Source organism: Gymnogyps californianus, chromosome 8 (genome assembly GCF_018139145.2).
Source record: "Gymnogyps californianus isolate 813 chromosome 8, ASM1813914v2, whole genome shotgun sequence".
Lineage (NCBI taxonomy): Eukaryota > Metazoa > Chordata > Aves > Accipitriformes > Cathartidae > Gymnogyps > Gymnogyps californianus.
The window spans coordinates 18134672-18158739 of NC_059478.1; the positions used below are offsets into that span (position 1 = coordinate 18134672).

Sequence of the window (24068 nt, forward strand, 5' to 3'; positions counted from 1 at the left end):
ATTCCGTAGCTGAAGGGTAGAGGCAGTTCCTGCACAGGTAACGTATTGACGGGATTTTGCTGACAGCATGATAAAAGGAGAAGTGTTCAATGTCAAGGATGATGCCAAGGTTATGTACAGTGCCATTAGTAGTTTGGAGTGGAATGGAGAGATGATGTCATTCTGTGCTTTAAGCTTTTACTGTTTGAGAGAAGCTGTTATATTTAAGGTATATAAATGCAGCAAATGAAGGTCTAGTTCATGTGGTTAAGATAAATAGGCTGAACGGTGACTGAAAATGTACAGGTATTTATTATGCAAGTGGTATGTTGATCTCTAGCTTAAACTGGTAGAGAAATGACAAAGAAGGTGAATTATTTCTCTGCAGCTTATTGCTTGTAGTAATTCTCATTGTGAAGAATGCCATTCAATTTAGTTGGATATTGATGGACTGTAAACTTATTTATTAAATATCAGTGATACTTCAAATTTTACACCTAATGTTAGCTGAGGGGGGAAACTGCATTGATAAGTAACCTTCAGAAACAAAATAGTAATATTTTCTCTTAAGACCTTGAAGTTCTAAATGCTTGGATGCTTCAGTTTAGTGCTTTTATGAGGCTTTCATTTGTATGTTGATTGTTACATATTTGCTTACTGGATAATGTATGCTCTAAGTAAACAGCTCTTAAATTATGTTTGTTTCCCCTTGCTTCTTTGTAGACATCTTTCCATCTTTATTGTGTACCTATTGTGTACATCTTTAAATGCTTACTTCTTTATCTGTTTAGTGATGGAGAGGAAGAGTAACCTTTTTGACCAATATGTGTTTCTTTTAGTCCAAACCCCAGTCTACCTAGAATATTTTTCCCTCTGATGGATTTTCAATTTTTTTCATTTTCATAATAGATTTTTTGACATAATAATTAAATCTGTTGTTTTGACTTAATTGATGGTAAAAACACAAGTTCTTTTTTTCCATTCAGGCTACTCTCTCTGACTACTTTTTTCCCTACTGTGATACTCCTATTAATGTTGCATTCATCTACTTGTAATCTTCTTGTTTGGACTGAAACAGCTTCACAGTCTGAGGTATGATCAGCTGTGTTCATTTCCTATGCTGTCACACTTTTCCTTGAAGTGCTTCACTGTCCCATACGGGGTGTTGTCAAAAAGCAAAACTTTATCCAAGTAGAAAAATGAGAGATTTCAACACTTCCACGTGAAAGCCCTACCACAGCTTTGGGAACTGTGCATGTGGCTTTTACTGTGATGAATAGACAAAGGAAGAACTGTAACTTCTTTGAACTATTTTTCCGATAACTCTCAAAATCTAGCAGGAGATTCAAAATGCAGGAGGCAGTCTGCTGTCTTGCAGTCCCTTGCTTGCTCGCTTTTGTTCAGTCACTGCAGATTCTTTGAAGTCAGAAGCATCTCCAGTAAAAGGACTTAAATTTTGCCTCTTCGTGTTGTGAAGTGTTAAGTTTTTGCTTAATTTGACTTCTGGATAATTCAAGTTTCAGTAGGGTACCTGCACTTAAATATCGCTTTGCATTAACTATTGTAAGAAGAGTGAGTGTAATTTTTCCTTTGCAAATTCAATTTTGGTAAATTTGATTGTGGCATTTATAATTCAGTTGGTTAAACTAAGGCTGGAATAGCATAGATTGAGAGAAGTTTTACAAATTCTCAAAGGGAATTAATTATGTGATTTTAGAAAACCTCATGTTTAAGTTCGAGTGATTATTTAAATTAATCTACACTGAATGTTAGATCTAGATATTTGTGGGTACTAAAAGTAGATTAAGTTATTTTTATACTTCTTAATAGAAATCAAAGAGCACCAAAGCTGCTTCTGCAAACAGAAAGCAGAAAACTACATTTTGTACAGACAAGGTCATTGCTGACTACTTGTTGGGAAAATGGCAGTATAGGCTTGTATTTAAAGAGCTTTTCAGCTGTATTAACTGATTTAGGAGACTATTGTCAGCTAAGTTTTTGCTTTTTCAGTCCTCTTCTGAAATTATTTTATCCTTGGTAGTTGCGTGAACAATATTAGCTGGAGCTTCTTCGGGCTGCTTGTAATAGCCTTTTCTTAGAGTAGTCTCTGCTTTCTACTGGCTGTTTTTTCCTGCATTGATTCTTAGGATTATTAGATTTCTATAAGATTATGGACATTTTCCAGAGCTGCATCAGATATTAGAATGAAATTTCTTTCCTTCCTCCCCCCCCCCCACCCCCCCCTTTTGAATTTAGCAGATTTTAATGCTGGGACGGCAGTATCCTAATAAATGTAAATGCCACTCTTAACCAACTAATAAAATTTTGTAAGTCCCAGAAAATACTTGAAGTCAAGACTACAGTTGCAAGCCTTTTGCTAAGCTGGTGAAATGGACTGTTTAGCCACAGCTTATAGCAACAAAAGTAGTTTGTATAGTATAGTTTATTCTAGCCTTTGTTTATTCCTCTTCCTTCCTTCCCTCACGAGTATAATCAGCTATAGGGGCAAAAGCTAGTTTCATATTACATTATAACTCTCTTTAAAAAAGACAAACAAAAAAAAAACCCCAAACAAACAACCAAAAAAACCCACTGAAAAACTTCTCCATGAATTACGTTCCTGACTGCAACCGTTCTGGGAGAAGGTGGTGGTTAAAGATGGTTGTGTCTTTTCCCAGATAGATGTAGAAATGTCAGTTATCACAGATCTGTTAGGAAATAAGGGCTAAATAGTAGATAAATAGATCAAAATTCTTGTCAGGATTACTGCAAATTTTATTTACTCATTGTACACCTTTGCATTGTACTGTTTCTCAAACTTTTTCCCCAGAGAGGGGCATGTTATAGGAGATATTTCATTATAGCAAACAGAGCCCTAATAATGTAAATAGAAAGTGAATAAAAGTAAATTTAGTCTTTACAGATCCCACTCTAATGACGAGTAGTTAGGCAAGGTTTGTGTAGTAACTCACATTTTAACTCAGATTAATTGTCTTTATATAAACCCTGTATTGTGAATGGTTATGAGCTTGATGTAAGAGTCATGGATTAAATCTTTTCTGCTGTCTTTATAGATGTGAAAGCAGTTATCTTAATTGTTCTTTACGAACCTGAATTTTGAAGTAGCAACTGTAACTTGTTTACTTGGGAAAGCAGTATTATGGAAGCTTTTGTAGCTGTTCTCTAGCTAGCCAGAAAGATTAAAAATTTTAACTAGTCTAGTGTGATTATCTGTAACAATTATTTTACAGCCTGTATATACAGCCTTTTAAATTATTCCTCAAACAAATGCTTTTTGAGAATCATTTTGTGTGTCTCTGTAGCTCAGATACGCTTGAGGGGTTGTTCTGTTTCTGAGCGATACCCACAGATGTGACTTTGTCATTGCATACAGACTGGAGAACTTCTTGTGCATACTTCGGCCTTTTTTGTGTGTTGCATGAAAAGAAGTATCATTGGTACACTGCTTTTTTGTTTTGTCAGTAGGCAAGGTCATCATTGTTAGCACTGAACCAGCCTTGGTTCACATTTATGGATTAGTGAAGAAATGCTTGTGCTTTTAAGCACTTTCAGTCCATCTATGTTTCTTTAGTATTACTGGGGGTACACTTGAGATCGCCTGTCTCCACCACTGCAGTTTTCTTCCGCTTCCTGTTCTCTGCCCTTATCAGAACAGGCAGCTGCTTATCAGTGATCAGAAGCCTAACCATTTTACAGCAGTCCTTGTACCTGCTGTGGGCCCGTTTTCACTCTTTGAATGGCAAGGCCTCAAGGTGAATGCTCTGTAACTATATTTCTTACCTGCTTCTGAGTCCCTTTTGATGCTGTCTTTATTATCTGGTGAGGGAGAGTGGCTTTCATTCTCACTTCCTTTCCTGATAATGAGAATTAAGACAGGAAAATCGGAGCCAAAGCATTTGTGATTTTGAACTCTTTGCCTTTCCCTAAGGAGTCTTGGAGAACTACCTCTCTTGGATCTGCTGGTAAAGAATTTCAGGTGCTCAGTTATTCCAAATGTCAACACTGTTGAAATGAATAGAAGGTGTTAGAGTTTGTGTTGGAGTGAGAGGAATCTTCCTTGACAGCAGAAAGACCTTTGAGAGGTGGGCGTTGGTTAAGTATTGTAGGTTGGGTCGCTTTAAACAGTGAGAGTCTCAATGCTATGAATAGTTCGGGCTAAAATCTGGCGTCTGGGTGCGGATTGCATTGCCTTCATCAACGTGTTTGCATGCCACTGCAGGTACTGTCTCCCATTGGGTGGAGCTTTGAACACCAGTGGGTTTGAAATCCCAAAAAGGGGAGTTAATTCTGCAGGGCCCTTTGAAGTTTGTAACACAGGGCTGCAGTGGCCAGCCCTTTGGTCCTTCAGCAGTTTGCTTGCTGATGATCTCTTTGTGAAACTTCTGTCACCTTTCCTTCAGCTGGACAATATCCAAATTATGATGGCCCATCTTGTCTATTCCCTTCTCTTTCCCTCTGTGCCAGATGTAGATAGAATAACCCCAAATTTATCCCTAAAGTGGTCTGTGAGCTCCCTGTGAACCGAAGAATACTTACAGTCAAGAGTACTTGCATTTAAGTTTTCTCCAAAGAGCACATTCAATGAGTACAAGAGTACATGCCTTCCAGATAGGCAGTGTAGGGTAAGACTTCCCATTTTATGTCAATAGAGTAAATTGGTTGGTCCGAAGTAATGTGTTTCCATGGAAAAGCTGTTACAGTGAGTAACGGGTTGTATGACAGCCCGCTGTATTACCACAGTGACCTACAGTTGTCTGGGCTCAATCCTTTGATGCAAAGATTCTGTCTGCACTTGAATCACAAACCATGAAATCTATGTTGAGAACAGTTATTGCTAATGTTTAGCTAATTACAGTGTTCAGAATATGTGAGAATTGCTACAGTGGTGTTGTGAGATCATTTTGCATGGGGGCAGAGTCATCGATGTAGTTCTTACTTGCAGTGAGAGAAGTGTTAGACTGGGATTGACTCTGCCCAGCCAAAGTGCACAGCTTTACTGAGATGTCTGGTTTAGTGCTGATCTTAGTGTTTGATAATGTAAAGCCTGCATAGACCTTCTTTCCTGTTTTTTGAAAGGTGTTTTGGTTCTTCATACATGCAAGGTGTATTTTGTGGGCGTTTTTAACTGTAGCTTTACATTTACCTTCTGTAACACAACAGTAGGGCTCCACTCCTGTTTGAAAATAACACTTTTGCTTCTCTAGGCGCATGGATATTACTCTAAAACCTGACTAAAGAATTTAAATCTTTTCTGTAATACAACTTATTTGAGAAATGAGCGTATCTTCTGAATAACATTAATGCATAAAGGTTACAGTTTAATGTGATAATGAGGAAGTGATCCGGGGGCTAGGGAAAGGAGCTTGGAGACTTGTCTTCTGTTGCTTTATATTGCCCAGCAAGACTTTTGTGAAAGGACTGTCTTTCCTTACTCTCTGTCTTTGTAGTTCAGGCAGATAATTTTGAGACAGTTACAGACTGACTGGGGAACTCAGAATCAAAAAGCTGTGTGTGAACAAATTGAGGGAAGGAATCTTAGGCAGTACGTGAGGATAGGTATCTCTTTCAGAGTTAATTTTGGTGATGGATACGTTAGTTTAGTCTAGATACGAATAACCCTCTCTGTAAAGCTGTATGCTAGTTGTTGTGTCTTCATTTGAAGTAGACCCAGTTCTGTAGAGATGCTGTACCCAAATCCATTCTTGGTTTTGTACAGCTTCAGTGACTTTCAGAGTCTCTTCCAAATGTTACATAGTCTGATATCTCCAACTAGGAAGTGAAAAACTTCCTTGTATAGTTAGCTCTGTTAAAGATCCATGAGCAAAACTGAAATTAGAGCATTTAATCTGACATTAATCAGCCTTCATGAAGGCAAAGTAAGTTATGATTTTAAAATGGGCCAGCTAACCTTAGAATAATAAACACAACTTTGTTCTAGGAAAGGTGAGGAATTAGTGAGGCCCAGGTTTAAAACCCTCCAACACTTAATCTCAGATATGTTGATTGTTTTTGCTAAAAAGATTTTTAAAAAGCTTTCATTTGTAACCATTTCCTTTCTGTGCTTCATTTCCCATTCAGGGAATTTAAGATAGCTGACTTTGAAGGCATTAGCAGAAAATGCAGTAGAGCTTTTCTTGCCATCCGACTTTTTTTTCCCCTGTTCTGCCCACTTAGTTTAATAGCGTGTGTATATTTGATATGATTTCTTGGTGGATTTTTTAATTAAAGTACCAACATCTATGTTATTTGAAAATTACATGTGTATTTGAGAGAAGACCACTGGAATTTTTATATTTCTACCCTGAGACAAAACTGATAGAATACTTTTGTAGCTGTGGATTTATTATCTCTGTGCTTTGCCTGTCTTGTCTGATAGTCTAGAACACAAGCAGAAAACAGTGACAGCTGTACAGTAAGTTCTTGTTTTATTTTGCAGGTTTGTTTTAATGTGGAAGTGGATCTCAGAGCTTAATGTAAATCAAACAAACAAAGGTGAGTAGAAGTTTTGTGGGTTGTTCCCCGCCCCCCCCAAATTCCTTGGATACATTAAACACTCAGAAAAAGTGGACAGTGAAAATTGTATTGAAACTTGTATCTTGATTACTGTAATTTATGGACATAGTGTTACTTCTATGATACCAAAATAGGAACAAAAGACACACCTCTAATATTTAAGATTGTGATGATAATTATGCTTTTCTTCCATCAGCTATTATAGTCAAAAAGCTATCAAGGCATTCTGCTAGCTGTTGAGAGCCAAAATTATGAGTACTTCAAATGAATTTCATCCTCTGCATATTATCCACCTGGTTCCAAAGTACTGAAAGTGTACTTTGCATTGTGAAAGCAGTGTGTTAAACTTGCACTTATGCTATTAATAAATAACTGTGTGGGAAATTTGACCAGCTACCAGAATAGCATTTCAAATTTTTAATAATGAAATTCTGTTGGGTCCCCCCCCCTCCCCCCCTGCCCCCTTCCCTGTCCTCAGGAACTCTTTTGGGAGCTATTTGAAAGACAAAGTATATGAAGATTTACTGTTGGTACTCATGAGCTGTAGAACTTAAGTATCCATTTGCAATTGCAAAGTGTCTGTCTAGGAAAAATTTTCTGTAACTTTGGCATTTCTCCTCCTCCCCCTTCCCCTCTCCCCCGTTATTTTGAGGAAAAGAATTTAGCTAAGCCCAAATTTTGTTTCTCTTCATGTTACTTGGTATTCTACTTCAGGAATACTTTGAACTATAAAATTAATCTCTTCTCCATTAAATTACGTGAAATATTTAACAAAGAGCAATTTGTTTTAATCTGTTTTAGCTTGAGTCTTTCAAGAGTATCTTTAGGTAAGGCTCCACAGTTCGGTAAATTCTCTGCTGTGGAGACAGGGCATGATGGGCTCGTGTACACAAGCTTCCGTAACAAACAAAAGCTGGTGTCTCAAGTTTCCTGCTTGCTGTTTGACTAATTACGGCATCTCAGAATACAGCTGGTTGCGGTGACTTGATATTTTGAAGAGGTGAGAGGGAGATCCCATTTGCTCAAATGAGCTTGTTCTTCATTTCTAATCTCTGATTTAATATGTAGCCTTAATGTAGCTTTAAAAATGTAGTATGTGCACTTTAAAACAGACATGACCTGCTGTGTTTGTATCTTCTGCTCTGCTAAGACTTTTTTAGAGCTACTACTGTCAACTTTAAAATACTGATTATAGCAGAACGCTTTGTGGAGAATTTAAGATAACTCTTCTGTTCAGTGTTGTTCCTTTGTATAATGTATAACTGATTCAGGGCTTCGATTATGAATTGTCTTCTGAACTATGAACAATAAAAGTAAGCTATACTGCTGTAGTATGCATATACTTATGCGTGGAGGATGTTTACTGCCTTAGTCTGACTTTGCAGGTTTCTAGAATGTGCTGCTTTGAGAAAAGGAATAAATATAACCCTGCAAAAGGAAATACTTTTCTTTATCTGAGGATGAGTGTAAAACAAGAATCATGGCTAGGGAGGGGACTTGAATTCACAGTAAGATTTAGATTGTTCCTTGTGCCTTCTAATGCTTTCAGTACTTAACGCTTACAGTTTATGTTCTATAGCTTCTTAATTTATGTGTTATCTCATTACTGGTTTAAATACAGAAAATTAGTTGAGAAGTCTAATATATAAATAACTGAGTGTGTTCTTTAAGCATGAAATCTTTTGAATGAAACTCCAAAGACCTTTCATCTTAATGGTGGTTAGCTGTGTATAATAGAAAAAAGCTGGTCTCTGAGGAGAAGGCCTGTACTCTTGCATATAAACAACAGGACAGAAAAATGTGTAAAAGAATACATGGAAACAGTGTAATGACGTTTGATCAGTATTGTTATTGCTTGGAGGAAATCTTGAGGTTCTGACAGTTCTGTAAAAATGACAACTGAATAGTCAGTAAATCAACGAAAATATTATGCATTATCAAGGAACAAAACAAAAACCAGAACAAAACAAAAACCAGATCTGGTTATACAAATTTGTGATGTACCATAGATGCATTGCATTGCAATGTGTATTGCTTCTTGAGTACTAGTCTAGTCCTGTGACTGAAAAACGACATAGAAGAGCTGAAGAAGGTTCAGAGAAGGGCAGCAAAGATGAGTGAAAGACTTCATTTTAAAGAACAACCTGCATTTTCCAACTGCCTCTGTCTTCTGTCTCCACTCATGAGTGTAGTGGCTGCAGCATCTTGTAAACTTCTAAACAATGAATGTAACTCCCAGAACTCAGTGCAGACTTGTCCTTTTGTGTAAGCTTATGTCATTTAAAGCAATAGCTGAATATGTGATTTAATGATTTGCTTGAATATTTTTCTTGTACTCTTCACCAGAATGCATTTCCTAATGACTCCGATAGTGTGCTTTCCATGTAGATTTTCTTTGAGTAAAAGACTTGGGGTTTTTGTTCTTCTGATTTCAAATCATTTGCTTTCCTAATGCAAATATAAAAGGTATGATATCCTGCCTTTTGGAAATAAAAAAAAAAATCTATTGCCAGTTAAAAACACACAGGTATAAGATACTATTTACAAAAAGTGAATGTACTTTATTGGGATAACCATAGTATTTGTTCTTAGATTTTCTGAGTTCCAGACTGCATCTTCTGAGCTCCATGGGAGGACCAACCTATCTTGTTTTAAATATTGAGGAAAGTTAGGAAAAAATAATCTTGGTCTCAATGTGTTAACACTATAATGGGTCACACTTCTGTGTAACAGGAAAGGTTACAGAAGGTCGATGCTTGTGCTGAATTTCCCTGTTACAGCGTGTAGAGTGAGGTTAGATTTTAAGCATTTGAGATATCAGGCAAAACCAGACTTGGTTCCAGAAACTGTCTCAAATGTATTTAGTCTTGCTTTACCTAGAAGTAGAGAATGTAATAAATGCATAATAGCACTGCAGATGTTGAGGAAGGATAGGTTATATACAGAATTCTGCACGGGATAAATTTGAGTATGTGGGATTTGTGTTTCTTTGGCTCAGACAGGAATCTCATACAATTTTCATCTTGTTCGTATTATCCTGGTAACATGAAGTTGAGTTTTCTGCCATTAAATCACTTATTGTGATGACTTTTTTAAAACAAAACAAACCAAACAAAAAAACAACCAACCAAACAAAACCCAATTATTAGGGGAGTGACCTTATCTTTTCTTGTCACTTGGAATTATAAGTTTTGTCTGTTCATCTGATCATGTACAGAGTTATATAGCTCTGGGTCTTTTAAAAACTCATATTTCATGTGTTCATCAGTAAGGATGATACCTTTCTCCAAGTTCACAGAATTTTTTGTTCTTAATGTGAAAAGGTACAAGATGGTTTTTTGGCCTTACCTGGCACTGTTACTTACAATCTTACTAGCTTTTTAACCCTTGATCACTGAAAGAATATAGAGGATGATGAGAGCCAGTTTGCTGGTAAGGATGAGTGAATATCACTAAAGTAATTTGTTACACTAAGATTCTAAATTAAATGAATAAAAGCAGAGTGTTCATTTCAGGTAGTCTTTTTATAATTGGGAAAGATAGCATGCGTTAGGAGTTGAGAAGTCTATGTTAGCAGGAGAGACAATCTTAAAATTTGTGATACTGTTAAAATATGTACAGCAAATAGTTATCAGCCAAGAAAGCAAAAAGCATGAGAAATTGCTAGATGTGTTTCGGGTCATGCTGGATAAAAAGAATTTTTTAAATTCTTTAAATTTAAACTTTTATTTAATATAATAGGAAATAAGGTCAGAATTTTTCCAAAGTTGAAAGATGTGTCATGTTCAGAGATCTGTCTCAGTAAAATTGGGTTAAACTGTTCTTAATGTCATCTTTAAGAAAGTTGTACTGTAAATCCATTATGCAGCATCATGTTGTTGTCATGCCAGTTTTCATCTGTGATCTGTAGGACTGACACTTCAGGACTAGTGCATGCAAGTAACTAACAATATAGTTTGCTGAACTTGAGAAATACTCCTGTAAAAATAGTCAAATATACCTGACTTCTAAAAATGCTTGCCAGTCTGGTTGTGATCTTTACACACTAACAAAAGTACATTGAATAGGTTATCCAAATAACAAGCTGGATGTTTATACCTTAAGAGGTCTTTTGTTTCAGTTACTGAATTCACCTTTCTCTGAAATTTGGGATTACGGTGAAAATAAGACTTCTGTGGCCATGTAGTTGTAATCACTGGGGATTTGTATAGAGTTATGGAAAACAGCTAATTACTAGAGTCAGTTCGTTGATATATATTGGATTTGTATGGGAAGAAAGGGTTCTTTACCCAGCTGCTCACAGAAGGTGTCTGAACAAAAAGACCGAATTGTAGGAAAAACCTTTGTTTTGAATTGAAAGTCAGTTTTAGATTTGGATATGAAAATTCTGTAGGTTCTGCTTTAATTAATTTTAAATGTCTTTGTGTTAGTACACCATTGCTCGTATTTGGCGACTGGGGGAACGTTTTCAGTTCTGTGTGCTCTACATGTGGGGAATAATTAGGTTTGCATACAGAATTTCACCGCCACTTGGTGGCAGTACTTGGCTTCAAAAGGACTTGTTTCTGAGCAGATAAAGTGACTTTGATTTTGTAAAACTATAGGTTAAGGGGGAGTAGGTTTGTTTTAAAATTTCTAAAAGTTAGTGATCTGTTTTAGAAATGAAAATACTTTTTATTGGAAGTTATTTATTGCAAATCCTGTTGGAAGGATTTGCATTTGTATGTGTCTATGGAAAAAATCTAGCTGTCGTGTCTAATATGTAATTTAAGAGTACTTCTTGCATTAATAGTATTCTCAGAAGATGTATTTAATGTTCCCCAGTTGAATTATTTTAGCATTTACTTCTAGCCTTTTACTTCGATTGAGTAGTGTACTTCAAGTAATCTTAGAACATAAAATTTGCTTCATAGTAGTGTTCTTCATAACGTTGTCTTTTGCAGTTAGAGGACTGCCAAAGCTTCTTTTTTGCCTTTTGAAATGTTCTCTGCATTTTCACTTTTTTATTTATTGATACAAATTTTAGGAAAAGATTCTCCAGTAGATTTTTCTGTCAACAAAGCTAGTAAAAGTTTGTGCCCTTACTCATAGTTGTTGCCTCTCGGTTGTGCCGATTCAGCAGTGCGTGGGTCCCAGTCTTTTAAACTGGATAATGAAGTTGTTGATAAAGTGTGAAGGAAGGAACGTGGGGGAGTGGAGGAAGGCAGGAGTTATTTAAATTGGCTTTGCTGCAAAGAAAAGCGTAATTCCAATGTTATAGCACAGTAATTTGACAGCATATGGCTCCATGTTGAGACTACTTCCTCTTCTCTGCAAGCCAAAATCTTCTGCAGTGACAGCAGGTCTTTCATTTTAGTATTATCCGCTATGTAAGGACTGTAGTGGTGAGACTAGAGCCTGGAAGAATGCATGTACTTTCCTAAACGTGTGCTCTTTGTGAAATGTCTCTCTCACTGTGACTGGAGTTACAGCAGAGCATTGCTGGTGGGAGGGGTTCTATGAGGAGGAAATATTTTTATTGTATTGCCTGAAAAGCTGACACTGAGAATCCAGCATCCTTAGGCCCCTCTGAGGTGTGACATATCAAGAAGGCATCTCAGTAAATTGTGACATAGAAGAGGGATTCATCCTGTGGAAAATCCTGAATTGTAGAAATACTAATAGAACATGAGGTGGGACTTTGGAAATGCATGTTTATAAATTTGAGTGTGATAATATTACTTTACTTAATGAGTGATAATACTATTTTATTTAGTGAGAGAACTCTGGAAAACAGGAACACTGGAAGGGAGATAGAAGGGAGAGGGGCATCAAATTATAGTTTTGCTGTGAATATGTTCTGCATAATGTGGGATAGAGAGAATGTACTTTTGTTGTATACCTAATTATTTTTGTGTAATTTTCTTAAGCTGTCAGATTGATAAACCTGAAGTTAGTGGTTGGAAACTTTTTTTTATTAAAATACTCTTGTGCCTATATTGCTGATACTTTGAAATGAAAGAAAAAAGTGGATAATCTGAGCATATGGAGAACTCTAAAGAGGAGTAAAGTAAGCAAGAATTGGAATACTGTGTGGCAAAGTGTACTAAAACAGAATCACAGATAGCTGAGGTTGGAAGGGACCTGTGGAGATCTTGTCTAATCCTCTGCCTTAAGCAGGGTCATCTAGAGCAGCTTGCCCAGGACCATGTCTGGACAGTTTTTGAATGTCTCCAAGGATGGAGGCTCCACAACCTCTCTGAGCAACCTATGCCAGTCACTTTCACAGTAAAAAATTTTCCTTGTTTTCAGATGGAAAATCATATATTTTAGTTTGTACCCATTGCTTCTTGTCCTATCACTGAACACCACTGGAAAAAGTCTGACTCCATCTTTTTGTACCCTCCCTTCAGACATTGGTACACATTGATGAGATCCTCCTGAGCCTTCTCTTCTCTTCTCCAGGCTGAACAGTCCTAGCTCTATCAACCTTTCCTCATATAAGATGCTCCATTCTCTTAATTGTCGTAGTGGCCCTTTGCTGGACTCTCTCCGATAGCTCTATATTTCTCTTGGACTGGGCAGCCCAGAACTGGACACACTACTCCAGATGTAACCTTACCAGTGCTGAGTATAGGGGCAGGATCACCTCCCTCAGTGTGCTGGCAACACTCCTAATGCACACCAGGATATTGTTGTCCGCCTTTGCCGCGAGGGCATATTGCTGGCTCATGTTCAGCTTGCTGTCCAACAGGACCCCCAGGTACTTCTCTGCAAAGCTACTTTCCAGCACTGGTGCATGGGGTTATTCATGGTACAGGACTTCAAACTTTCTTTTGTTGAACTTCATGAGGTTTCTGTTAGCCCATTTCTCCAGCCTGTTGATGTCCATCTGAATGGCGGCAGAACCCGCTGGCATATCAGCTACTCTGCTCAGTCTTATATCATCAGCAAACTTGCTGAGGGTACCTTCTGCCCCATCATCCAGGTCATTAATGAAGATGTTGAACAGTGTTGGACGCAGTATTGACCCCAGGATACAGTGCTAGTTACGGGCAACCAACTACACTTTGTACCACTGATCACAACCCTTAATTTTTTGGCAGCCTGATAAAAATATGTCTCTCAACAAGGATGGGAGCAGGGCTGTTATTTATAGACTGTAATGAGGAAAAACTTTCTTGTTTGTAATGCTGGTGGTTAATAAAATAACCTATTCATTCTATTGTGTCTAGATAAAAGCAATTTTTGATACCGTACTTGAGGCTTAAGAATACATTTGACTGAAAAACACAGGTAATGGTGATGAAAGAGATGAAAAGTGTTTTCTCAAACATTTATTTTCTATAGAGAGAAAAAAGGTGTGAGCATGTGAGATTGACATAAAGGAAAAGAATTCATCTATGCATATAAAAGTATGTGAGGGAACAGTTTTGGAGAGAAATAGTGTGTATTATCACAGAGCATTAAGTCTGTATTTTTCAAATTTCTATGTCTCTTACTGGAATGCTGCTAGTCATTACCATGTATGTCTGCATTTAGGAAAATGCAATATTTGATTGTAGTTCTCATCTTTAGTAGAAACTAAGGGCAGTGCAATTCAAACTAGATCATACTACTAAAAATCCAAACTAGACAAAGAGCTGCTGGAAAGTGAAGACTTAAGTACTTGGCTGTCCTCTGTGAACAGAGTTGTGGAGTGCTGGGGGGAGTTATGGAAGCCTGTGGAGTTGCCAGACAATGTGTGGCTGTTCTTAAGTTACAAGATTCAAAGTCTTGTGTTTTTTTTGTACTGGCTAGGCGTCTTCTAGAAATACCTAATTCACTTTGAAAAGTCTCTACCAATGAAACCATCTTAAACTGCTGCATTAGCACTTATAACTAGGAGAGTATTTTTTTAAAGTCATACCTCTGATTCTTGTGACACTTAAATTGTATTGTCATTTATTTTATTGATTTCAGTATTGAATTTTAGTGTGATGCACCCCACTGTGACAAACTGGTTTATTTTCTCAAGCAAATCAATATGAGAGGAATAAGATTAAGAATGGTTGGTGGCAGTAATGGTATTCTCTTCTGTGATTTCTGAATTGTAAGACCGTCATTCTTTAGTTGTGTTTCCTTTCACATGTGAGATGTTAAAAGATCACTCTTAAACATTTTAGACTAGAAATCAAGTTTCTGAAATTTTGACATTTTTTAAGGAAACATTTTTTTCCCTTACTACCTGACACACAGCTTTTGAAGAAATTGTTTCATTAGAAACAAAGTTGCAGGTAAATAAACTTTGTGAAAAAGTGTTATTCAGGTTTCATGTTTCCGATTATAATCTTACTGAAAAGACGGGGTGCTTCTGTGTGATGAGTCCTCTGTAATTCAAAGTTTCTCTTTGGTCAGAATTTTGTCACTTTTTTGACAGAGATGTGACAACTCAGTGGATCTTTCAACCGTATAACAAAAGGTTATACTGTGGGTGGCAATACCTTTGTATTTCTTTATTTAGGCATAATACAACTTCTTAGTGTTGTATCAGTAATTTTTCTTGCTGCTTTAAAAATAATTTTTAATATGGGAGTCTAATTAGCTATGAGAGTTTTCCGATGTTTGTGTTTTCATGTGAACAGCTATGGATCTGAATTGAAGATAACTAGTTTTCAGTGAAACTCCTCAGACTGTAGTTATATTAATAACCATATACTTGTATGTAAAGTAGGTGTGGGAGGGCAGTATTCATGGTGTTGTGCATATTAAACAAGCTGTCGCTTCGCTACAGAAGTTCAAAAAAAATCCAGAAATGTACAGGTGAATTTGTAGGTTTCAACGCAAGGTAAGGCAGTCTACAAATAGTCAGTGTCTCTGCTGTGCAGAAGGGAATGTATTTTCAACAACTTAATTTGCAAACACAAATAGAAGCTGGAGCAAGGCAAGGTGAGTCACTGACTCGTCCTCTGGTTGTCAGGCTTTGTGGTTCTATTTCCATCTGAAGGGTGGATCTGGATAGCTTTTTAAGAAGAGATAAAGTGGAAAACAAGTAATAGGTATTCTTCTAATGATCAAAGTGTCGTGATTTTATTGACTTTGGGTATTCATATTGCTAGATAACACCCAGAACTCGGGAGGTGTGAACTGTGTGCATTACTGTATGGAAGAGGCAAAAATATTGTGCAGCTATCCTCTGAATAACTTGATTTTTTCCCCTCAAGATGTGACTGGTTTATGCTAATACACTGCTAGTTCCTCTGTTACTCTGTACAAACCTTAATTTGCCAAAGGTCCTTAAACATTTCACTTTCGATGGAAGCTCCATGCTTGACGTTTGCCATGATTAAGTTGTTAAAGGAATAGACTGCGTAATGGGGCAAAATGGAAGGAGACGCCTCTTTAGTCCTGTGCCATGATGTACTTAAGCTCTCTCTGGTCTGCTGTTTGTTGCCTAAAAATCTGTGACTTTGGTTCCATCATCTCTAATATAATCTGTCATTTGAGAAAGCCTTGTTACAGGAATGCTTGTGGATAAAATTATAGGTTTTGATAGTTTTCTTTATTTACATAACAAAGTCTTGAAGAAAAATCTAAATGGGAACAGTGCAAACCCAAAACACCTTTCCTGTCTCTTGAATATTTGAATAATCCCTTGAATGTCCTCGTTATTCACATATCTGTTTAAAGAACTTGACTTAAGAGGAGTTACTTAGCACAGGACACGTAAATTTTTTCCTTCGTTACAGCACTGCTGAAAGACGCTCTATTTCTTCAGTTACTTTAACTAGGCTGATTAAATTCAATCCATTTAGGAGATGGCTTCTCAATTTTTTTGCCACTTAATAGTCACTCTGTGCTTTTAGCTCATTGGCTTATATTTATGAATTTAATGAGAAACTTGATATCAAAACACATAAAAGCACTTCCTGCTTTTCACAAACTCAACAAAATTCTTCCGTCTTAATTTTTCAGCTCCAGTTGTGCTTTCAAATCTATTGTAAATCCTTGTAAAATAACGTGGGTTTTGTAACAAACTGACAAATCTCTAACTACAGCTGCTAGTAGGCAACAGCATAGTACACTTAGCACTGTAAGCTTTAATGAACTAGCATTGCATGAAGGCAATACTCTTAATTTGGTGTGACCCTATTGCATAGTGAAGGTTGTCATTATGAAATAAGAACTTGGAAATGTCGTAAACCTACTGGTAATACAATTAATAATGTACATAGAACAATGGAATTAAGTACATTCCTATCAAAAAGAATTATTAATGAACAGAAAGTGGACAGCATAGATCTGATGACAGGAAGGTTGCATCTAATCTGAATTACTGAGTGACCTAGGAAGCTTGCTCAGAGGGATTACCGAATAATTATGTTAATATGCAATTATCACCTCATTTCTTCTGTAGTAACCTCAAGATGTAGTGTAGTAAGGGTGTTATAGCAAGTGCTGATAGTTTGCAAAAATACTGATGTTCAAGATTTTTGAGACAATAACGTTAGCTTAAGGCATTTAAATTATGATCTGTCAGCTTGAAGATAGATCTGACCTTACACTTTTTTAATGCTTAGACTATCTGGCCACAGGCAGTCATATCTGCAGAACTCATTATGATTTTAAAAACTGATATTTTGTGAAGAAAAACAATATTACAAATTATGTAAATTTAAAAGTGCTTAAATAGAGGTGGAATGTGGCTTAGCTGGCTAAATAATTGGTTGTTTTCTACTTTTGAATATGAAATAATTTCTATATAATAAATAGCATGTCACGTAAATGAGGAATAACACTGTTAACTGCACTACAGTCATTCTAGGCTTAACTGAAATAATTGAATTGAATTTGACCTAGCCTTTCAGATAAAGTGTGTTTCAAAGTTATGAGCCTGGGATTGTGTAGGCTTTTTTCAGCATCGCCATTTTTACACTTAGATATCTCCTAGGTATATTGCACTATGTGCTTAAGTAAAAATTACCTCAACTGTATAGTGCTTGCCCTGGTAGAGGATATAACAAGCAGTATTTGCAGCAAATGTAAAGTTTGATCTCAATGTTTAATTTTTCAAATATACTAAGTAAGGATTAATTACTATATATTTTGACAGAATTAATAATTTTGTATTTCTGATACGGTATAGAGAAGATAATTTTAAAACTGTGATGGAAATATGCAAAGAATATTGCATAGCCTTGGTTACATCTTAGTTGTTACAATGATTGATTTTTCTTTTTTTTCCCCCCACACTGTTCAGATTAGGTAGTACTTCCGTTTGGGTGTTGCGCTTCCTGAATGGTACAAGTTAGATGATAATGTCATCGTTTTTGAGGAAACGTTATGTGGAATGTTTTCTTGCATGTGTCTAGTTACACCTATCATTGTTACTGCATAAATTTCTACACATGGAGTAGATAATGTAAATGAAGTATTGCATCTTGGTTCAGTGTCATCACAAGACTCTACTGTAATTTAAAAAGATACTTTATATGTTTTCTTTAATAAAACAGGCATCAATAGCACGCTGTTAAAACTGTTAACTTTCTTGTTGTTGTCCTGCACGTAAAACAGTGAATTGTACCACCCTCATAGCTGGAAGAAATGTGGTAATTAGCAGAAAATTATTAAAATGTAACAGCGATATTATTGATACAGTAAGCATTTCAGGCTTGATTCAAAGACTGAAATCTGTAGAGACAGCTGTATTACCATGGAAGACTTCTAATCAGATCCATAGATTACATAGTTCACAATCTCCATAAATACACAATATGGAAAGGAGTCTCTTACAAGATTGCACAGTGTAATGTTTTAGATACTGCTTATGGTAACTGTGAAGAGAGTCTCAGTTTAAAGGTGATCATATGGTGCCCTAGCCACCTTTTTAACTTAAGCTTTAACACTAATATTTCGTGTTGGTGTGGTTTTGTATGTAGAGCAACATGGTTTTGTCTTCATCATGTAAACCTGTGAAAAGTTTTAAGGAGCCATTCTGGTAATGAGGATTGCAGTCTCCAAGCAGGCATGATATTCTCAGTTTGCCTCCCCGCTGTTCAGGGGGTACCGATGAAGTTGCTTTAAATGGGAAGCGTCTGTTCTTCCTCTGAACCCCTCACACCAGAACAGATGGGTGGAACTTGGAACATGGAAGGTTTTACCTCAGAGGTGGTAACAATGAAGCCACTCATTAACGCTGAATTTACCACTTCGTTAGCAACGTTGCTTCCTGTTAAGAAAAGCTAATATAGGCTCTCAAATTGACTAAGCATACATTTGTCTACCTCTGCAGTAATAAAACAAGGAAAATGCACATCTTTCAGACACAATTGGCTTACAAAATTTCTTCTAAACTTTTTGTGAACATTTTTATACTCTGCTGCCTGATACTATATGAAGCTTACACTGTTCAGTTGTAAAATTGTTGGAGCTGTTGTGCATCCTTGGACGTTTCACTTCTTTTAGTTGCCTTTTGCATGATGGATTCTTAGTGCATGTTTGCACTGCCCATTTCTAACTCATATATGTGATGTAAAGACTCCTGCTGGGTGGTGCATTATCACCATTTTAAGGTGATAGCTTTGAATATGATCTTATTGGAAGTCTTTATTATGGTGGAAAATGACCCATCTCAAAAAAAGCAAAGAAATGCAAAAATCTAAGAAATGGGAAGATGAAACTGGAGTGTCTAGTAGAACATTGGCATAAAGGTATGTTACAGACAAATAATACAATAAAATATTTCATACACTTTAAGCGTTTATGCGTCTGACATGAGCATTGCTGTATTTCTAAATTGGCTAGTTCAATGATTGAGTAGCAAAGGAAACATTTTTTTAAATGGCAAAATTTTTTCATTATATTTCTACTCCAAATATAGTTACTTTTATCTTCAAAATAGTAAGTCGGTCATATTACATTAAGGTTTGATTTTTTACAAACTTAAAGGAGGTTAAAGTATTTGTTTTGTCCTTTTGCCGATTTGAAACAAAACAAGCGCAATAACAGAGAATTTCCATGAGTCTGTAGCTAGCTTTGACTTGTGTGGATAGCTGTCATAATGTTGAATTGAAAAACTAATAGAAATGCTGGACTCATATTAGAGTGTAACATATAAAGATGTAAGTGGTGTTGTTTAACCAGGTTGTTTTCTCTCCTTAGGAAAAAAGGATGTCAAGAGTGGTCTTCCTTGATTTCGATGAAGGACAATTGCAGGGAGCCATGGATATTAGTAGTGAGTTATAACATCTTAATTCAAAGAGTCTAGGTATGATTCCTTTTAACTGAGCTCTAGTCAAAATGTTAATTAGTAACTGAAACTAAGTACGTGATGGCAGGAATCAAATCCCCCAAAAGATCAAAGCGAATAGTACTCTTTAAGGGTAAAATGTGTGATTTCTGTAAAATACAGACAGATGTTTCCGGGTCCTAGATGGGTGTTTTAATGCCTTGTACTTACTGTGTTCTGAATACCCATATAAGAGGTAAATGCCAGGGTAGACTTAAGTTCACACTGCTGTTTATTACACACTGATTTTAATGTGTAGGCAACTCCTTTGTGCTTACTAAGCATTGGGTAGATGATTTTGTGTATGAATAAAAATCACTTGTAGAAAGACATATTTATGTACACAAGGCTTCCCAGAGGGAATTAATGTGTAGTAGTTCTCTATACTAGTAGATACTATTATTGTCATGCTCTGGATTCAACATGACTTCCTCTGGTAGGTAAATCCTAATTAAATGTTTCTTTCTAATTGTGGGGGCTTTTTCCACCTTGGAGAAGATGCTATTTTATTTGCTTATCATTTAAAATTGCTATATAACTTAAGCAGGATCTGATTTATTTATTCTAAAGCAAAGAAAGTCCTTTCGTAAGAAAGGAATGGGAAGACGTTTAATTTCTTCAGTGAGTTTGATCCTTTTGCTATGTCTCTATCAGTAATCAGATGTTCAAAATCAGCTTAGTTGTGTTTTCTCCTTTAATACCAAAGTAAACACTTCTGCAGGCTTCTGTGTAGCATCAGGTCACTTGTATACAAGCACTTTGAAAAAACTGCTACCTTGAGATACGTAAAGATTATTTTAGCTTCCTAGGTGCTAAAGGAAAGTATGTTTTTACTCCTAACTTGTTTTACTTCTAGAAAATAACTAAAGATAAACTCTGTGTTTATGTTAATGTACATGTGGAATGTATTTGCACAGTTTTTGACAATCTCATTTCCCCCATCTTGCGTGTAGGTGTTCAGGCTTTTTTAAACTGGGATACTGGGCAGTGACTAGTTTGCTGTATGGTTATTAATATAGCATAGCAAAAAAGTATAATTTTTTAAATTGCTTCATTAATTAATTTTAAACGTCTTGAATATCCTAAATAAAAAAATATGTTTTTAACAAGTTCAAAACATATTTTTAGATTACAGTGTGAAGAAGGGTGATCCTGAAGAAAACTGTAAATTAAAATTGCCGTTATTTATTTCTGTGATTGCCTGATTCTTTTCTTGTTTGTTTTTTAGTATAAATGTACTTAATGGACAGACCAGCAATATGGATGATTTAGAGATAAATACTGAAGTCACTGGTGCTAAAGAAGAAGAAGAAATCCTGTGTGATGATAATTTCATATCTGAGGAAGAAGGTGGCATTCCTAAATCACAAGAGAGCGACACATCATTTCAGAAGAACAATACATTGACTCTGCCTGAGGAGCTATCAAGGGACAGATCTGAAAAAGCCTTAAGTGGAGGCCAGACTTCTCTATTTATACACACTGGTGCTCCTACTGTTTCTAGCGAAAACTTTATCTTGTCTAGAGGAACTGCTGTTAATGGACCAGTTTCACACTCCACCTCAACTAAGACTTCCATTATGAATAAAGGCAGTGTTTCATTAACCACTGGACAGCCTGTAGGTCATCACACAGATTCCTGCTCAACTTTGACAGTGGTTCATGATCTTCAGCTGCCTGCAAAGAGTACAACACAGAAATCAAATCAGCACCAAGTTTTATTTTTGTTACCTGATGTAGCACATGCTAAGAACCTGACTCATTCCATTAAAAATCTACCTACCTCTGCTTCAATTGGTTGTGATTCACAGAAATCAGTAGGAAATAGTGTAGATAGCACTTTAGTAGGCCAAGTAGAAGTTTGTGAGGATGATAAAAATTTACTAGTAAAAGATGATTGTGTCGATACATTAACAGGCATTTCCTCAGGTACAGGTGGTTTCAGATCGGGATGTGATCCCAGCTGGGATCCACAAAAAGAGTTTATACAGTTTCTTATGACAAATGAAGAAACAATAGAGAAGTCTCCCATTCACTGTAAAGTAGGCTTAGAAAAAAAGCGAAAAAGGAAAATGGATGTTAGTAAAATAACACGCTATACTGAAGACTGTTTTGGTGATACCAGTTGTATTCCTAGTAAATCAAAACTATTAAATGTTGACTTCTTAGAGCAGAATGAGGAGCTACAAATAGTAGAACCACAGAAATATTCATTGAGTAAAGTAAAGCCTGAATCCACAGATGAAGAGCTGGAAGCTGTTGATGCTATCCAGCAGCTCATTTATAGTCCCACTAGTAACTGTGCAGAAGATACTTCTCCTGTTCACACTAGCACTTTTCTTTCTAATACTTTAAAAAATAAATGTGAACAGAATGATTCTGAATCGCCATCTACTTTCAGTACTGATGAACCATCATTTTATCCCTGTACAAAGTGCAATGTGAATTTCAGGGAGAAGAAACATCTGCATAGGCATATGATGTACCATTTAGATGGAAACAGTCATTTCCGACATCTCAATGTCCCCAGGCCCTATGCATGTAGGGAATGCGGAAGGACATTTCGAGATCGTAATTCACTTCTTAAACATATGATAATTCACCAGGAAAGAAGGCAGAAACTGATGGAAGAAATCCGTGAGCTGAAAGAACTTCAGGATGAGGGTAGGAGTGCACGGTTACAGTGCCCACAGTGTGTATTTGGTACCAATTGTCCCAAAACGTTTGTGCAGCATGCAAAGACCCATGAAAAAGATAAAAGATATTATTGCTGTGAGGAATGCAATTTCATGGCTGTGACAGAAAATGAACTGGAATGCCATCGAGGGATCGCTCATGGAGCAGTAGTTAAATGTTCAATTATCGGTAGCGACATGTCCCAGAGGAAAACACAGAAAAAGGCATCCTTGAAAGATCCGTATTTAGGATCCTCAAAAAAGTCATCAACATATATGTGTAAGATGTGTCCATTTACTACTTCAGCTAGAAGCATTTTAAAAAAACACATGGAATATTTGCACCCAGCATCATGCATTGATCCCTTTGGTAGCCATCTTAGACTAGAAAAAAGAAAAGGCAGCATAATAGAAGAATCTTTAGATTTTGGTAGCAGGACAAAACAGTTGAAACAATCTTCTACTTTTCCAAAGAACTCTGTTTTAAAGCAGGATGTAAAAAGATCATTTGGCTCTACTTCACAGTCCAGTAACTTCGCAAAACTTCATAAGAGACCCTACAGGATACAGAAGGCTCGGAAAAGCGTTTCACAGTCATCTGTAAGTGTGTGCAATCTAAATTCTACAAACAAGACCTTTTTGATTAGAAATAGCATTGACCAGAAACCTAAATGTTTTCATCAAGCAGCAAAGCAGAAAGCTAGTGTCAAAACAAGCGGTAATTATTTATATAGACACAAATATGAAAACTACAGGATGATTAAAAAATCTAGTGACTCTTACCCTTTGCATTTAAAAAAGGAAGAGTCCAACTCTGTCAGTTCTTTACATTTATTTTCTTCATCAAGTAGTCCCCGTAATAATTGTTTTGTCATGGATTCAAATAATCTTGATTGCAAAAGGGCAGAAGGCTGTAAAGATCGTAGGCATGTAGCTGTAAAAAGAGTGGTTAAAGAATCCAAGAGGGAAGGCTCTGTTACAGGAGATGATTTGGATTGCTATCCAGATTTTCTGCATAAAATGACTGTTGTTGTTTTACAGAAACTTAACTCTGCTGAAAAAAAAGACAGCTATGAAACGGAGGATGAAAGTTCATGGGATAATGTTGAACTATGTGATTACACTACACAGTCTGTGGAGGATGAGTCTTACAGTGATATTAATCAGGAGCATGTAAACCTATTTCCCATATTCAAAGGTAAAATGGAAGATCATGAAGCTGGTGATAAATCTTCACTTAGTTATGAGCAGAATGATGGCTTTTATTTTGAGTATTATGAAGATGCTGAGGGTAGTAACTTCCTGCATGATTTGCATGATCCTCAGAATTTAGAAAATGTAGGATCAGCATTGCCAAAGCATAATTCAGTTTTCCATTGGACTGATTTGTCGCTTGAAAAGAAGTCCTGCCCATACTGTCCAGCAACCTTTGAAACAGGTGTTGGATTGTCCAATCATGTCAGAGGACATCTTCACAGAGCTGGACTAAGCTATGAAGCCCGTCATGTTGTTTCACCAGAACAGATAGCAACAAGTGACAAAATGCAACATTTTAAAAGAACTGGAACAGGAACTCCTGTTAAACGTGTTAGAAAAGGTAAGTTGGTTGTTTGTTTTTTTTAATTTGGGTATAA

The 24068-nt window shown here is 36.5% G+C and overlaps 1 protein-coding gene across 6 annotated transcripts in view; it reads left to right on the plus strand.

The window, feature by feature from the left end:
• Positions 1 to 24068, plus strand: part of ZNF644 (zinc finger protein 644) — a 54272-nt gene that overhangs the window by 16744 nt on the left and 13460 nt on the right. For 4 of the 6 annotated variants that reach the window (XM_050900631.1, XM_050900630.1, XM_050900635.1 and 1 more), the window contains exons 2-4: positions 6437 to 6492; positions 19633 to 19738; positions 20988 to 24031. In XM_050900631.1, the coding sequence (XP_050756588.1) occupies positions 21019 to 24031 (3013 nt within the window). In that variant the 5' untranslated portion in view covers positions 6437 to 6492; positions 19633 to 19738; positions 20988 to 21018. The remainder of the gene's footprint in view (positions 1 to 6436; positions 6493 to 19632; positions 19739 to 20987; positions 24032 to 24068) is intronic. The other 2 variants (XM_050900636.1, XM_050900634.1) reach the window with 2 other exon arrangements.